The sequence below is a fragment of the Cebidichthys violaceus genome, unplaced genomic scaffold (assembly GCF_023349555.1).
Source record: "Cebidichthys violaceus isolate CVI_PGR_0920_01 unplaced genomic scaffold, fCebVio1.0.p SCAF_41, whole genome shotgun sequence".
Lineage (NCBI taxonomy): Eukaryota > Metazoa > Chordata > Actinopteri > Perciformes > Stichaeidae > Cebidichthys > Cebidichthys violaceus.
Window position 1 is genome coordinate 1203373 of NW_027176606.1, and position 17750 is coordinate 1221122.

At 36.9% G+C, this 17750-nt stretch overlaps 2 protein-coding genes across 3 annotated transcripts; both read left to right on the forward strand.

Annotated features, from left to right (window-relative positions):
- The first annotated feature begins 640 nt into the window (after positions 1–640).
- On the forward strand, positions 641–6445 carry si:ch1073-220m6.1 (uncharacterized). The gene is made up of 5 exons (XM_068728338.1): positions 641–749; positions 1388–1681; positions 2314–2568; positions 2751–2902; positions 3052–6445. Exons 1-5 carry the CDS (start codon positions 716–718, stop codon positions 3439–3441), a joined length of 1125 nt encoding a protein of 374 aa, XP_068584439.1. The 5' UTR covers positions 641–715; the 3' UTR covers positions 3442–6445.
- A 479-nt stretch (positions 6446–6924) lies between these two features.
- On the forward strand, positions 6925–15633 carry LOC137885913 (Fc receptor-like protein 5). Of its 2 annotated transcripts, XM_068728260.1 has the most exons (19): positions 6925–7017; positions 7421–7524; positions 7626–7661; positions 7821–8090; positions 9034–9297; positions 9984–10244; positions 10377–10640; positions 10831–11136; positions 12373–12633; positions 13023–13286; positions 13541–13660; positions 13799–13814; positions 13916–13983; positions 14092–14142; positions 14245–14301; positions 14407–14469; positions 14770–14826; positions 15195–15260; positions 15385–15633. In XM_068728260.1, exons 2-19 carry the CDS (start codon positions 7491–7493, stop codon positions 15390–15392), a joined length of 2466 nt encoding a protein of 821 aa, XP_068584361.1. In that variant the 5' UTR covers positions 6925–7017; positions 7421–7490; the 3' UTR covers positions 15393–15633. The 2 variants fall into 2 exon arrangements, with proteins under 2 accessions (XP_068584361.1, XP_068584362.1); XM_068728261.1 differs by lacking the exons at positions 6925–7017; positions 7421–7524; positions 7626–7661; positions 7821–8090 and adding an exon at positions 8148–8778.
- The last annotated feature ends 2117 nt before the right edge of the window (positions 15634–17750 follow it).

Sequence of the window (17750 nt, forward strand, 5' to 3'; positions counted from 1 at the left end):
AAACTACAGTAAAAAAATGTTTTTACCTGTAATTCAGCCTTATAGTACACTTCTATGTATTAGCATACTGTTTTTGTACAGATGGTGGTGAAAGGCAATTATGGTGTTTGTACTTCAAAGTACGTCTTAAACACAAAACAAATGTCACTGCCATCTCCGTCTCTCACACACACACACACACACACACACACACACACACACACACACACACACACACACACACACACCAAAACCGTGACGCCAAACATCTGATAAGTAATCAGGATATCTGCCAGAAAAGTTGTTAGCTCCAGCGGCCAAGTGTTTCTGACTTGACTTGACCCCTTTTGTGGGCCAGTGACAAACTAATTGCAGTATTAAAGTTTGGCCTTACAGTTTATGTGATGAAATTGCAGAATTGAGAATTAAAAAACGGCTATAGCATAGATTGCAGTTTGGCGGCTTGTTATGCACTTCAAGACATCTTAAAAATTCATCTTTAGTCTATTTATTCACCGATAAGACTGAATAAAGAGAGCAGCATACATTTTACGATGTTTGTTTCAATTCATTTGAATTCAACCCACACACAGCCTACAAACAAAGTACTTGTCGCTACGTTCCACTTCCGGCCCTCTGAAAGAGGCCACCTGCTATCAGTGCCGCTGCACTTGTCAACAGGAAACATACTTTACATGATCTAAAGAGTTTCTCAAGAACTTTGAGTAGATTGAAGATGCTTCTTCTTCTGAGCTGTTTGATGATTGCAGGTAAAATGAATACAAAACCTATTACCATTTGCATGTTTAAATGTCAGAACCAGTTGACCTATTTGTACCTATTTATATGAGGCTGGAGAAACCAGTTGTAATATGTTTAATGCAGTAAAGTCCTATTTTCCATATGCAGTAGGTGTGTTAATGTAGGAAATGTATTTGTTTTTGGAGTTATATAGTTATAAAGTTCCTTTTAGGTCATTACATTTATTAACTTTGCCTTTTTGCTCCTGGCTCTCATGCAGTATAGCAAATACATTTTGTATACTTCTTCTTAGCTTGTTTTATTTGTTATACAGAGATTTTACTTCTAAAAGTGGTAATCAGAATACTGTTGGTGTGTTACAGCGCGCCCTGCTGCAACATAAGCTTTAACTGCATGACTTACGATTGCTTGCTTATGATCTTGATGGTTTAGGAACCTGAAAGTGCACAGCTTCTTTGCTAATGCTTTGTTTCAGCTGCAGCTAGCATTTTACATTAGTAGGAAGAAGGAAGCTGAACTAACATCAGTGTCCGTCTTGCAAAAGAATAAAACCCATCAATGCTCATGACATGTATCTTAGGATACTTTTAGTCACATTATTGCTTCATATAACTTTCTTTTTACATCATGTTTTGTTTCCTGTCAGGGATTACAGCAAAGGACACACAAACGACGCATTACCGGCTGAAAAACGGTTCAATGTGTTTACAAGTTGAAGAATCACCACCATATCTTCAAGATACGTGGCTTTTTAATAAGGAAGCTATTTTTTTGGGTAAAGACATCACACCCAAGTACAAAGACAAAGTGAAATATGATCCAAGTAACCACTCCTTGTGTATCAACAATCTCACTGAGACAGACAGTGGCATCTATACATTTTCATTCTTCAATTCTGACTTCAAAGACTTAAAGGAGACCCACAAACTCATTGTTGAAGGTAGGTTTTAAATAGTTTTCGCGTTAAGCTGTTTGTGACTAAGAATACGACCACAAACACCGATGTACTAAATATTATGTACACCACGGTAGATCGTCTGTTTTTAATTCATTCAAAAGTATTTTAAGTAATCCCCTCACACAACTTCTCCCAGGACAATTTTATAAGACGGCCATCGTTTTTTCAATTTAATAATTAATTTTGATTGTTACACTTCCTGGTTTAAATGATTTGCTTTTATCAGTATTTGTGGCAGTCGTGTTATCAGGTGTATTGTGATGTAACTAATATGTTCTGTTTGAGCATAGGTATTCTTTTCTTTTTGTGGTGGCAAAGACATAAACGGCGGCAACACTGGCGCCTATTCATTTAAAAGCGCAGTGTAATTTAATCAATCACTCACTCAGTGCAGATACAGTTGGCAGAAATCCACCAAGTGCCGCGCTTGTTAGGAAAGCCATCCCTTCGATGGAGGAGGCCGCCTAGTGATTCTCTATGCAGGAAAAACCGTTTAGTGGATGTGCATTTTATGTTGTGTATGAATTATGTTGTGAGTCTCACTAGTTGCCACCAGAGGGTGCCATCAAACAGCCTAATGCCTTTAATGTATCTGCTTGGACTGGTGGTTGCAGAAACTGTTCCTAGACCTGTCATGAGGATGTCAGCACTGCACTCCAACCTGTCTGCTGGACTATGCAACATCACAGTCAACTGTTCCATCAGGGATGGGTGGGTGTGGTCCGTCTGTGATGGAGAGGGTTGCAGAACATCTCAGAGATCACTCAGGAAGGTCAACATCACCATATTCACCGACAACAGATCCATTGTCTGCAGTGGCAACAACCACGTCAGCACAAGCAATGTGTATGAAAACACAGAGGCTATGTGTAAGTATCATGTGATGATTTATTTATTTATCGCTCACACAATGACAGCCGAACACTTGAAATTCAGTAAATATATATTCAGTTCTTTCTTTCTTTCTTTCTTTCTTGGATGTTTTTGGGCCACCACCTCATCGTTTGGTTGCGGGTGCTATCTGCTAACATGTGTTTCCATGTCTTTCCAGGCTTGAGAAAACCTAATCCTGAACATGAAGAGACATCGGAACCACCCACCGTTATTGTAATAGTAACAGTCATTGCAGTGTTTGTGTCCCTCAGTGCCTTTGCTGTCTGTGTGGTAAAGGGGCTTTTTTCAACAAAATATAATCGACATCAGGTAAGCTGTATTACCTAAGCATGTAATTTTTCAGAGGAGTTCAACTCAAACTTTTCTTCAAGATGTGAAACATGAGTTTTCGTTTAGTGGAGATGTCTTGTCATAGTACGTGACATAGTTGAAAACGCATTTTACTGCATTATTTCTAGGTAGAGACACCTGCTGCTCGGATAACACAAAGCCAGCAGGTGGAGGCAAAGCCACAATCTGTGTCGAGCGTCTCTGCTTCCTCTTCCAGTCAAGCCGAGGCCTGTTATGAGAACGTGGATGCCACACAGCCCTGCCAGACCAGCAGCCCAACCATCAGCCTAAGAGAGGAGTTGGGGTCCAAGCAAAGCCAGGAAGTCAACACTGTCTACAGCGTTTTACCAGCTGTGACTTCATCTCTGGGCAAGAGTGATGGCGGCATAGATACGGAACGACACAAGACGACACAAGAGACGTCAAGTTCAAAGTATGTCCCCCTGGACGAGGAAGAGGACATTGACACTCTGTACAGTGTGTTGCAAATGCCAAAAAAGCCGCAGCACCACCAATAGGTCAAACGGAAGTTTTTCAGAAGCCGAAGAGATGAACATGACAAGTGAAAGAAGCTTGTTAGACTCTGTGAAAGCCAGAATGATGACATGGACATTCCTGTTGGGTTTACTTGAAACTGGAGAACACGCCTTTGTGGATTATGTAATTATTTTGTACAGTGTTTTGTTTTCTTTTAGTAGAGATATAACTTGTTAGACCCCCGTCACTGTGCAGTTAAATTAGAAATGACCATAGAGGACCAAAAGGGGGTGACAAAATACCCTAATTGAACACACACAAGGCATGTACTCCTTTTTAAGTCTGGGACCCATGAGCCACATTCTCAAAAAGCTGTAGTACTCTCTAACGAGTACATTTGTGAACTTCTTCAATGTTAAACTCATCATAGTGTTTTACTTCTTTGCTAAAAATATTATCCTGCTTTGCTCAATACCGGTGGCATTGTGCTCCAAAGAATACAATTACCTGCTTAGGGTTCATATCCTTTACCCTGCACTAATGCATGTATCCAATGCATGGTTGGTTATTGCACCTGCACTGTGGGTTGATATCATTAATCAAAGTGCTATAGTTTTCCAATACCTTCTTAAAGTATACAAAATATTAAACATTATAGTGATACAAAAATCATTATGTCTCACTGTCTAATGAGCTACAGGCCGTTCTGTACCTTCTCTTTATTGGAAATGAATGATTTGATAATTTTTATTTGCAGTACTAAAATTGAGGAAGCGCAGAACAGAGTGGGGAACTTGTGTTTCCGATCTTTACAAACTTAACTTTCTGGATTAGCCTGTTCTTTTCTTATGTTTCAGATTGAGAAATATTGACCGCTTACTTCCTCATGTCACTATCAGTCATTGTTGTTTTCACAATATTCTATTATAAAAAATTAAATTTCTTCTACTTGGAATTAAAAAAATGTATTTGTACATCACAGAACATGACCCCTCTTCTTTTCTGTGTAGATACAGATTAGCATTGGTGTGAATGTGGTGTGACAACGTTCAACCCGCAGCAACACATCTTTAATGTGTGAAGAGGAACAGGAAAGGTGTTTTACTCATGCTGAGAAGCACTGTGGCTTTCCTCTTCTCAGACTCTAGTTTCAAAGTAATCTCTAAAGCACAATGGAACGAAACGGTTTATTTCAAAGTTTTAGTTTAGTTAGATTTCTTTTATTTACCTTTTTTTTTAATCTTTTTATCAATGCTATAGGAACCGATTCTTTTGCAAACACATACGAGCATGTGGGGTGTTTGTCATTGTTGTTGGAGTTGCTGTTAATATGTGTAATAGAGTACTTCGTATCAAGTTGATGCTAATATTCTGGAAACATACAACACAGTAACATACAGGATTTTCTATAGTACCACAGGAAATGTATCTACCAGTGGGGCTTGAGACTACTGGCGTTTAAAATCCACAAGGACGCAGGAAACTCACTATTGATGCGTTCGGGGGAAGCATCCTATTTCCCCCCCTGATAATGCTACATTGTGAACTACAAATCCGTGTTGAAATCTACAGGAGGAAAGCTGGTGGGCAGCAAAGTCAGGTGGAGCCAACAGCTAACATTAACTTAGCTTGCGTTGCGTTACATTGTGATGTGTTTAAGCTACAAGTTCTATTCAGTAACATTTAGTATCAGATGGAGGTAAATTTTAACATCATCATGTGTTCAAATGTTTTTTGTTTTTTTTTCTTTTTTTTTAATCAGCTGGTCAGACTTTTAAAAAAATCCAAAAAGGCCAAGAAAATTGTAGAATTGTACTTGTACTGTAATTCTTCTGCTTCTTTTGTATTGCTACAGACCGTCCTAAGATGAGGCCCTTTTCTCCTAATATAAGATGTTTTATTCTTGAATTATTCAAATACACATGTTTTCAGATCTCATGACGTAGACTGGCAATATAAAAACTTGTAACAACAAATGTCTTTTTAACAGACTTAATGCTCTATCAGGTTGATTTAACGCTCCTCATTTTGAACATAACAGCAAATACTCTTCTTTTGCTAAAACAGTGGCAAATGTAGCTGCCAGTGCAGTGAGTGATTTTCACTGAAATGTCAGGATGTCTGTCTTCCAGAACAAAACATAATCAAATTACTTAAATGTCTTGTTTCCAGTAATCAAAAACGCTAAAATATGATACAATCGTTAATTAAGACAAGACGAGTGATAATAACTTGAATTATGTCACACAGCACTAGATAATTCAATCCATACTCGAATGACATTAGATTTGAAATTCAAATCTAAATATAAGATTATATAAATTACTTATAAAAAGAATATTTTCAGTGGCAGTCAGAAATACAAAAATTATTTAAGTTGATTGATTTACGTGTGATTGATATAGATTCCTGTGACTCAGGAATATGTATTTCAGATGTAGCTGAATGTGTCATATCACACTGGAGGTAATTATGAGTCAGTAGTTCAATAAATCCAAGTCACCTCGTCTGTGTGATTGCTATTGTATGTTGTGTGCCATTTGTTTACAATATAAACTGAATTGTTTTCTCTGATTACTCTCATCATGCTGTTTCTGACCTAAATTGTGCGTGGAAATTCCCCCTCCATCTTCTCCATTTCGTCTTACGCAAATAACCTGCTTTATAGATAGTTGTTTTCAGTAGTCTTAGCACTGACAAGACTATTTCCTTTTTTGTGTTGTAAAAGTTTTGCTGCCAATTTGTGCCTTCTCTAAAATGATGGTTGCACATAGAAGTGTGTTTATTTGTATTGCACAGATTCACAAAAAACATTAGCTGAGTTGCAAGTGTTGTTGTGACAACAAATTTGTGTTTTTTGACATTTTCAATTATAGGTCTGACGTTACTGTTCAGTCAAGATAAAACAGGCATCCCATAATACCCTACTGTACATCCTCCTGCAGTTGCTGTTGTGTAACATTTAGCTGTTGCAGTTAAATGTGGCTTTGATGCTTGCACAAATATGATGCTTATTGTTAAGAGATTAAAATGGGTTACATATTACATTTAAGTCTTACTAAAACTCTATTAAATTTGTTGTTGTGCTGCAGCATACATACTGTATCTGTAATTCACTTGTTTCTCATAAAGGGTTCTTTATATCAGTCATTCTGAAAAGCTGGAGCAACTTCCTTATATTTTAAACTATATGTGCTTCTGTACAGCATAGACTAAACAATTCTCTTTTCTTTTTTTTAGCTATCAACGACATATCCCATGAGTCCACTGGCACACTGCAGAATTAGTCAATGCTAAAGTTATATCTATACAACTCAACTATATTTGAATTCTCCATGACAAAACCCATAGAGTCCCAGCTAACACTATTAACAGAGTGTAGCTGGGAGAGGGCTTTGGCTTTCTTCTCGTCCACTTCCCTTGATCACACTATTTCTGTTTGGCTCTGACACGGTCACTTCCTGTGGGGTCATGACAACTTAAAACCAGAATTTCATCATAAGGTGAAGACACATTCACAGAATTCTGTGATGTGACGGACTGATTCAAACTGAAGAACGAACATATTTTCATTTAAAAACTGTCCCATTTTGGTGAGAAAGACCATGGATTACAAAGTGAGTATGACGTCTGAGTTTCATCTGCATCTTTAAAACCTTATGCTGTAGACAGATGGTTAGTTTATTAATTCTTGAAGGAAAACCTTTATGCAGCTGCCTTCACAGTAACATCAACAATTACTGACCCTTTGCTGTTGATCATATATGTAGAAAGCTAATTGAAATATCTCTCCAATATCAGACTATTTAAATGAAATGGTCTTCTGCTTTATAAGCATACAAAATATGCTGTGTTCAAACCAGTCTGGTTGTTTGAGCTTTGTGTAAAAGGGAAGGAAGCACACACCATGTAAACTCAGAAGCAAAAGTTAGAGAAAACTTCAGATCCAATATTTATCTGTAATGCGTCTTCTTTTTCTCTGCATTTCCTGATTTCTCCATATGCTTCATACGTTTCTAGCTTTCTCTTTACACAAAGTAGAAGCATTTCTCAGAAGCAGAGTGAAAAAGTGTCAGTGCTGGATGTGAGGATGGGACACACTGTATGTGTGCTGGGGCTTTTCTGTGAGTACTTTGTGTTAAAATTATAGAGACAACTTTTTAAATGGCCGATGTTAATAATTTGTCAGTTTGATGATGTATGATGAAGTTTCACTTTATTTTAGTGCTGAATATGCTCCTCTACTGTGGACATGCTCAAGGTTTTTATACACTTTTCATTCTTTTCATATATTTACTCAAGTAAATTCTCCACCTGCTATCAATCTTTAACACTTACTATTTCTGTGTTCTGTTTTGTTAATGTATGATAAATGCAAAAACAAAACATTTCACTCTTTGCATTTTGTGTTTGTTTCTAGATGTTTTGCTGTCCATTGAGCCAAACCGGTCCACTTTATTTACTGGAGAGACTGTTACCTTCATATGTGACATGAGAGAAGGAGAAAACACTGACTGGGATTACTCAGTCAGGAAGGATGATCAAACGTTTTTCACCTACAGAACAGAAAATAGATTTACATTACAATCTCTAACTACAGGCTACAGTGGTAAATATCAGTGTGTTGCAGCTAACAAGATCTCAACACATGTTATAAAAAGAAGTAATGAAGTCTCTATCACTGTATCAGGTAAGAGATCAAAGTTTTACCATCATGACCAAGTCCACTAAAAGCACTTGTTTATTTATGAGCCATGTTGATATGATCAACCTGTTTGACAAAGTGTTAATATAATATAATGTAGTGATAATGTATAAATGTTAACTAGAGTAAGATTCAGAAACCTTAAAGTTTGACCACTGATGCTGTTTAGACGGCTGTATAACCGTGTAATCCTGAGCTTTGTTTAAAGGACCAATTATCACATAATCTTGATCATTACAATAAAACAAAGAAAGATGGACAGGGTTCAACTGTTTACATAAAAACATTTACATAACAATAAGACAAACCATTCAATATTTTTTCCCTTTTGAGAAATTAGTCAGTGATTAATTAGTGATAACATTAATGTATCAAACAGAGCAGATGAGTGTGGCGCCTCCTTCAGGGGAAATGTACTCATTACTTAGTGAACCTGTTATTATTTATTACAGGAAGAGTGACTTTGACATCTTCTTCTGTCTCCAACTTAATGTTAAATTCTAATTATGGCAAAAAAAGAAGAATGCTGACTTCTACAAAGACGGATCACTTATTGAAATGGACACAAACCATCAAGGAAAGTTGAAAGGACCATTTCTCTAACGTCAGATGAGCTCTTACATGTGTAAATTTGAGGATGAAGAATCTGAACCAATAGAACTGAAAGTGGAACGTATGTAGTTTTCATATTATATAGTATAGTTTTTATATAGTGTCTCACAAGGAGGAGGAGTCTACTGGTGCAGAGGAGGAAGAGGAGACCTAGTTTACTACACAGAGTACAGTGATCCAGTTGCTAAATAACTAAATTGGCTAGTTGATATGAAATACAAAATGCAGAAAAAGTATTTGTGAATAAGGATTCAGACTAACACAAATAACGTTGTTTTTATATCTTTTCTATTTGGGGCCTGATGATCATGAACAGTCACAAACAGAGTTGTTGTGACTCTGAAATCCAACTGGCCTGAGATTTACTCTGGAGAGACGATCACTCTCACATGTGAAATAAAGTATATAGGAGACTCTGAGTGGGAGTATGAATGGATTACACCCAGCTCATACAGACCTCGAAACCCAAGAGGCTCCATGATTAGACCATCACACAGTGGAGACTACTGGTGTAAGGGCAGACTGAAAGATGAAACCTCTTACACAGGATGGAGTGATGCTTTCACATTAAAAGTATCCGGTAAGTCATAATTTTTATTTTACTAAATGTTGACAGAATATTTTGAATGTTAGTTTGCTTAATATATTTTAAGACGGTGTACCTTCACATCGGTTTTACACATTTTAAGACAGAAAAAAGGATGTAGGATACAAGCAGTGCATGTAATCCACCAAGAACTCATCATAATGTCTTTATTCTGTGAAATCTCTTTCCAACAGATAAACCTCAGTCTGTCCTCACTGTGTCTCCATTATATATACATTCTAGAAATTAGTCAGTGATTAATTAGTGATAACATTAATGTATCAAACAGAGCAGGTGAGTGTGGTGCCTTTTTCAGGGAAAATGTACTCATTACTTAGTGAACCTGTTATTATTTATTGCAGGAAGAGTGACTTTGACATCTTCTTCTGTCTCCAACTTAATGTTAAATTCTAATTATGTTAAATTATGTGTGTGTAACTTTAGTGGTTAATAAGTGTGAAACCTAAACATGGGTTCTGATGATTTCCTTCAGTTTACTAAACCTTAATAAAATACACAGATTCAGAAGTGATTCATTATGTTCTGCATTGTTTTATCAATAAATTGTTGCACCACCAAGAATACTGGATGAGATTATTTATTTTAATTATTCATCAAACTGGACTAATTCACAGACACAATAATTACCATTGTTATGTTTTTGTTCTACATTAAAACAGAACAACCAAAGGCCCAACTGAGAAAAGACTCTCCTGTAGAGGACACAGTGACCCTGACCTGCTCTGTGGGATCATCATCGTCATCATCTGGTTGGAAATACTTCTGGTACAGAAGCAAGAAAACCTCTGAACCCCTGACCACACCAGATGTTACCATCCTCTCAACTGAACAAATCCGTGTCTCAGGAGGAGGAGGAGTCTACTGGTGCAGAGGAGGAAGAGGAGACCCAGTTTACTACACAGAGTACAGTGATCCAGTTGGTAAATAACTGCATTGGCTAGTTGATATGAAATACAAAATGCTGAAAAAGTATTTGTGAATAAGGATTAAGACTAACACAAAAAACTTTGTTTTTCTAACTTTTCTATTTGGGGCCTGATGATCATGAACAGTTACAAACAGAGCTGTTGTGACTCCGCAACCCGACTGGCCTGAGATTTACTCTGGAGAGATGATCACTCTCACATGTGAAATAAAGGATGGAGGAGACTCTGAGTGGGAGTATGAATGGAGAACACCCAGCTCATACACACCTCGAAACTCAAGAGGCTCCATGATTAGACCATCACACAGTGGAGACTACTGGTGTAAGGGCAGAATGAAAGATGAAACCTATTCAACAGAATGGAGTGATACTTTCACATTAACATTATCCAGTAAGTCATCATTTTTATTTTACTGAATGTAAACAGGATATTATAAATATATTATAAATATATTTTAAGACACCTTCACACTTGTATTTCACATTTCAAGACAGAAAAAAGGATGTAGGATACAAGCAGTGCATGTAATTCACCAAGGACTCATCACATGTCTTTATTCTGTGAAATCTCTTTCCAACAGATAAACCCAAACCTGTCCTCACTGTGTCTCCATTATGGCTGAGTCCTGGAGACTCAGTAACTCTGACCTGCAGTGTTAAACATCCATCTGCAGGATGGAGGTTCTTCTGGTACAAGGCTGTTCCCAAACTGTCACACTACTACTCCTACATCTATGAGCTTCTACCTGGTAGCACCAATGGTACTGAACAGGATTCCTACATTGTTCATGGACAGACGTACACAGCAGGATATGTGTGCAGAGCTGGAAGAGGAGATCCAGTGTTTTACACTCACTATAGTGAACCTAAGTTCGTCTGGTCTGGAGGTAGGTTTGTTCAGACTTTTCCATTCTTACACAGTGAAAGAAATGTACTTATTGTGGTGACATTTTCCTTCAAACAGCATCAGATGAGTTTTCCAAACTTTTCTCTAGATCAGAATAGTGTTGTTGGATGATTCTTCTGCTGAATTCTACTGAATTTTAACATGTGAATCTCTTGACCCTCCCTTTCATCTTCACACACAATTTGTTGTTTGCATTATTTATAAACTTTTGACTTTGGAAATCTATAATCCAATCTCTTAAGGTTACTACATTTCATTTTTGATTACATATTTTTAATGTTTTAAAAATGTTTTTATTTAGTTTAATTTTCTTAAAATTTTAGTTGGGAATATGCCTTACAATTTTGTTTTATTTCATGAATATTTTTGTAATTTCTATTCGTTAAAATGTTATCTAAAGACGTGTTTGTATTCAATACATGCTGCTAATGCCCCGATCTAAAAAATAAACGAATACATACTTAAATATATACTGTAATATAAGTTCGAGATACTGGCTTTTTATGCTTGCTAGATCTCTTCTTCATGTCTTCTTTGTTTGGGATTCAAGTGGAATATTTGCACCCAAAGGACAGTAAAAGAATCATCCCATACATTATCCTTCAGTGAACTTCAGACTCTTCCTCAGCTATAATCACATCGCCTCCTCACTTATTTCATGAATGTGCACTGTGTTACATTGTTGAACAGTTCAGAACCGTTTAATGGTACGGTGTGAAGCACTTTGGTGGATCTAATAGCAGAAATGGAATATAATATTCATAATGTTTGTTTTGTAAATAATCACCTAAAACTAGGAATCGATGTGTTTTCATTAGTTTTGAATGAGCCCTTCATATCATATCTACATAGCGAGTGGCTTCTCTTCACAGAGTCCGCCATGTTGCACCGCCATGTGTCTACAGTAGGAACGGACAAGACACGACTTAAAGAGAGAACCTTTCGTATTCTCACATTACCTGAAGGCTACAGTAGTGAGCCACAGAGTGCAACACCGTAGTACCGTGGTCCTAGACTGGGAAAAACTGGAGTGAGCGGCGTGGTATTCAGTTTGTTGAATCTGCAACCACACCGCTAAATGCCACCAAATCCTTCACACTGCTCCTTTAAGCCGCAACAATGACAATGATTAGATCCATAATAGAGTTATTTCCATTGTGGTCTTTTTAATCTTTATTTGTTGTGCTTTGTTTGTCCCTCATTATGTGTGTTTCAGATTTTCATTCAGCAGCGTCTCTCACAGTGAGTCCTGACAGAGTTCAGCACTTCAACAAAGACTCACTGTCACTGAGCTGTGAGGGAAACTCTACTGAGTGGAGAGTGAGCAGGTTTTCTAAATATGGCTCGCTGGTATACTGTTCTATCTGGGGAACAATGACTGGATCTACATGCAACATGGATCGTTACTGGAGTAGTGGAGTGTACTGGTGTGAGTCTGAAACACAGTTCAGCAATGCAGCCAACATCACTATACAGAGTGAGTTAAAATTTATTTAAAATACTTTTGTTTCTGAAATATTTCTACATTCTATTATAAAGTGTAGAAATCTTGAAGGTGACTAGTATTAACCAAACATCTTGTCATGAGTTTAACTCAATATCTCTTTTAACAAACGATTCATCAAGCTTAGTTTGTTCCAGTGTCATTTCTCAGTATTAACCAAGGAAATGTCTTTGATTAACTGTCATCTTTATGACAATAGACATCCTCCGTTTATTTTAAACCAGGAATAGCTGTAGAGTTATCTGGCTCCAGTGTGGCTCCTCCAAGCTGGCTCCTCCACCATGTTCTCATCATTGTATGTCAGCTTGTTCAACCAGCTGATGTTTTTGACCCAAACTTCCTGCTCTTTGATCTTTTTACAGACGATGGTGTTATCCTGGTGAGCCCTGTCCGTCCTGTGACTGAGGGACATTCTGTCACTCTTGGCTGCAAGTTGAAGACAGAAAAGGTTCTTTATGATGTGGAATTCTATAAAAATGGCAAACTCATTTCAAATCATACCAGAGGGGAACTGTTTATCTCTGCAGTTACAAAGTCAGATGAAGGCTTTTATAAATGTAGAGGATCAGATTCACCACAAGGTTGGTGGAGTTTGACGTCAGCAGAGAGTTGGTTGTCAGTAAAATGTGAGTATTATTAAAAACTGTTTATTTTTGTGATCTGTGTTACAGTCTGAGGTAGAAAAGTTATAACTGAATAAGAAGTTGTTTTTTAACAAAGTTTTATACATTTTTGTATTCATAAAAATACAAATGTGACATGACCAGCAGTGAAAGGTAGACAGTATGTGATCAAGGGTTTATGTAAGTGTATTTGAGTATTTGTGTTCTAATACTTGTGTATCTCTTCATGATTCATGTGTATTTGTATTTGTGTGTAGATTCTGAGGATACAGCAGCAAGCTCTCCATTTCCCGTGTTGTTGGTTGTTGGTCTGGTTTGTGGAGTTTTACTGATTATTCTCCTGCTGCTGTTTCTGTATCGCTGCAGAAAGTCAAAAGGTGAGATCTTTTCCTTCTCATATTAGATTGATTACACTTCAATAAGTCAAAGTCACAGATGTAAATACATGTACTGTAGTGACAATAGAACAATTTGTAATCTAAAACCATGTAACAGCAAATGCCTTTTTCTTACAGATTCAAGTGTCATGAGGTTGGTACAACACTCTCTTCTCTCATTCTGAACATAACAGCAGTACTTTACATGTTCCTCATTAAATCCTCTGTATTTACTTCATGTTTTGGGCCCACCAGGTCTCAGAGCACCAATCAGAGCCCAGCTACAGACCACATGATCAACCAGGTTGAAACTCAAGACAGAGGTCAGCTTTAATCCTGATTCATTTAATAATTTATTATTCATTACAGAATTCATATAATGTGATTCAAATGATTGATATGACCGTGTCTTGATTTTCACTGCTCTGTAGGTGATGCTGTTCTCTATGAATCAATCAAAGGCTCTGAAGAACCTGAACATGGTACAGTATATGCTGTGTTTATCACAGAGCTGTTAGAAATACATGATGATTTAAGGTAAATGCAGAATCTCTTGAATAAAAAAAATAAAATCTCTATTTCAGATGAATCCAGGCTCACATATTCTGTGGTTGAGCTTAGAAACATTCCTAAAAAGAAGAGTGAGTGATTTATTTTATGTAGTGAGAACTACATGCAATAGTTTTTGTAGTTCTTAACAAAGGGCCGGATTGACTTGTCCTGCACTCATCTTATCTTTGTGACAGGGAAGAATAATGAACCAGACGAGAGCACTGTTTACTCGTATGTGAAGAGGGCATCAGCTGCAGGTACAGTCAAGTACAACAGAGCCTCCTAAAGTCTTTATTGGGTGCTGTGCCTCCTGCTACAGTGTAATATTTTCATACTATCACCCAGTGTCGCCATGTCAACAATAGTCAAATCCTACACATAAGTACATAACAGCTCTTAGACTTCTTGTAAATTGTTCATTTAATTTTCTGTTCTTTGAATTATAACATCTGACACTACTATGCAGTCATGAAATAATCATAAGGGCATGCAGCATTTCATTCATCTTTATTCATCCATCCATCGATATATTGCTGAAAATGTGTCTTTTGTTTTAGACGACAATTTGATGTATGCCCAAGTTCACCCTCGCACTAAAGATAAGAAACATAAAGGTGAGTAAAGTCAACATCCACCTGCAGCTGTTGCTGTCCAACAGGCTTGTCTTTGACACAGTGTGATGTGAGTTCTGTGTGCATCCAAAACAAACATCTTTTAAATAATGGTAGTAGTTGGAAAATACCAACTACTGTTGGTAATTTCCTATTAGTTTTAACATATTATTAAATCATTACTGTCCATTCCACTTCAACTATCATTATAACCTATTCTGCCTAATGTTATAATCTATTTACTCTTGTTTTTCTGTTGTACACTATGTTTATTTTTTTGCATTTCTGAGCAAAATGTGTATCAGTACATTATTATCTTTAACTGGGTCATTTCTGGCAAACATAAAATAATATCATATTTCCATTCACAGGAAAGTCCAGATCTGCAGCAGCAGAGGAAAGTGTTTATTCTGAAGTCAAACCAGGAGCAGCTCGTGGTAATAATGCAGAGTTAATAAAGCCATTTATTTTACATAGTAGTCAATAGTCCAATAGAGTCAAATGTCATAAAGCACCTTAAAGCAAATTATACATAACTGTTACTCTTTGGTTTTCTTCTAGATCAATAAAGACATCTGTATGGACAAAACCGGTCAACATGAAGAACAAAATCTTTTGAATTAATATCTGCAGCTTTTTTCATGTAATCATTGTGGGCACCTTTGCTTTCTGAATTGGAGACAGTATTTTTTACAGTTAATCTATTAGCAGATCATTTAAAATAAATCATCATATGGCTTTAATATTCTGTATTTTTAAATGTTTGGTTGACTTTTAAATGTATCAATAAACTTTTGTTCCAGCAACATGCTCTCTGTCTCATAATCTCCACTCTTTTATTTTTCTGATCCAGTAAAGTCATACTTATGTTAACAGAATGAATGAAGAGATGGAAGAGCAGATGTGACAAAAAACATATCACTTTAAACCTTTAGGTATATTGTTTTGACCTAATTGTGTCTGCTCATGGTGTCACAGATTGTGAAATAGTTGTATCTGTTAAAATGGTTGTTATCTATTGGTGCTTTGCAGACGTGTTTCTCTGGTTGAAGTTGGATTTCACAGATACCCTGCAGTTAACACGTCAGCTCTGGTTTATAATCACGCGATCACATCAGTAGCACATCTTGCACACATGCCAACAAGTTCTGTGTCGGCAAAAAATAATCTAATGGGCCTAAACACATAGATGGTGTTTTACTTAAATGGAAGCGAAGCTACTGTAGGACCAGGAAGAAGAAACAAATACTGTTCTCCATCTAACAAATAAGTAAAAATGGTTGAATAAAATAAACATCAGTTACGGCTATTATAATCTAATATCAGAGGTTTTTAACTTTGCTGTTTTACAAACTGTTCTACATGAATATGTGATGTGTGCTCAGATTAACCATCTCAACAGAAGGTCAGGTGAAGAACGAGAAAGAAGGTAAATCCTCAAACAGCACAGTAACAACTGCAGGAGTTAAACTTGTGTGTGTGTGTGTGTGTGTGTGTGTGTGTGTGTGTGTGTGTGTGTGTGTGTGTGTGTGTGTGTGTGTGTGTGTGTGTGTGTGTGTATTACACAAAGATGATGCCGCCATGCACCAAATGTAGCTTCCATTTTTTTGCATTATTATCACATTGATATGATGTGATGTGTGCTAATTTACTATTTACTCACTATTTTTATGTAGGAACCTTTAAACGACTCAAGTTAAAGTGTTTATGCATCGCCTGAGGAGGAAGTGAACTTGTCAAAGTAAAACAGGAAGGAAATAGATTGTCTATTTTTTAAAAAGATAATGTGTGAGCTCATATTCATTAGAGATGTAACTACGTTTCTCCTTCAGTTTTCTGTTAGTCTTGCTCTTGTGCTTTCAAAGCTTTTGAAATGCTTTCCATCCAATGAGAAAGTTGGACGTGACGATGGGAAACACTTTGCTCCGTGTGCTGCTGTTATTCTGTGAGTACCTCACTGACTTTCTCCACCTGAATGCTACAGAACGTGTTTGCAGTTAGAACAGAGTTTCAGAGGATTGTTCAGTTTCTCTTAAAGTTGGAACAGAGCAGCACTTTTTATCAATCAAATATTGTAAATAAAATAACAAATATCAGACTGGGGAATGGTTGACATGACATCGCCTGTACCAGTGTTATCATTAGCCTGAGAATAGATTTTATCAAGTGTGAGTTTCTGAGGGATTTCCGTTTGGGAAGTGGAGAGAAGAAGTTCTGAAACGCATCACAAATCCACAGTGGAGCACATTGGACCAAACCCATCACAAACAAAACACTGCATTATTAATACTGTATGTGTGTGATATTCATTTTCATTTACTTTCTGCAGAAAGTATGTTAAAGGGACATTTTACTCGTTTTCGACATGAATCTTACTAATGTGATGTAGGTGGAGCATGTGGAAATATGTTCCTAGTAATCTTATCTAATAATCATTTTTAGTGAAAGAAATGTTAGTCAGAAACACTGCTGACAGCTGACTATTTTATTCAACCATTTTTACTTATTTGTTAGATGGAGAACAGTATTTGTTTCTTCTTCCTGGTCCTACAGTAGCTTCGCTTCCATTTAAGTAAAACACCATCTATGTGTTTAGGCCCATTAGGTTAATTTTTGTCGACACAGAACTTGTTGCCATGTGTGCAAGATGTGCTACTGATGTGATCGCGTGATTATAAACCAGAGCTGACGTGTTAACCGCAGGGTATCTGTGAAATCCAACTTCAACCAGAGAAACACGTTTGCAAAGCACCAATAGATAACAACCATTTTAACAGATACAACTATTTCACAATCTGTGACACCATGAGCAGACACAATTAGATCAAAACAATATACCTAAAGGTTTAAAGTGATATGTTTTTTGTCACATCTCTCTTCCATCTCTTCATTCATTCTGTTAACATAAGTATGACTTTACTGGATCA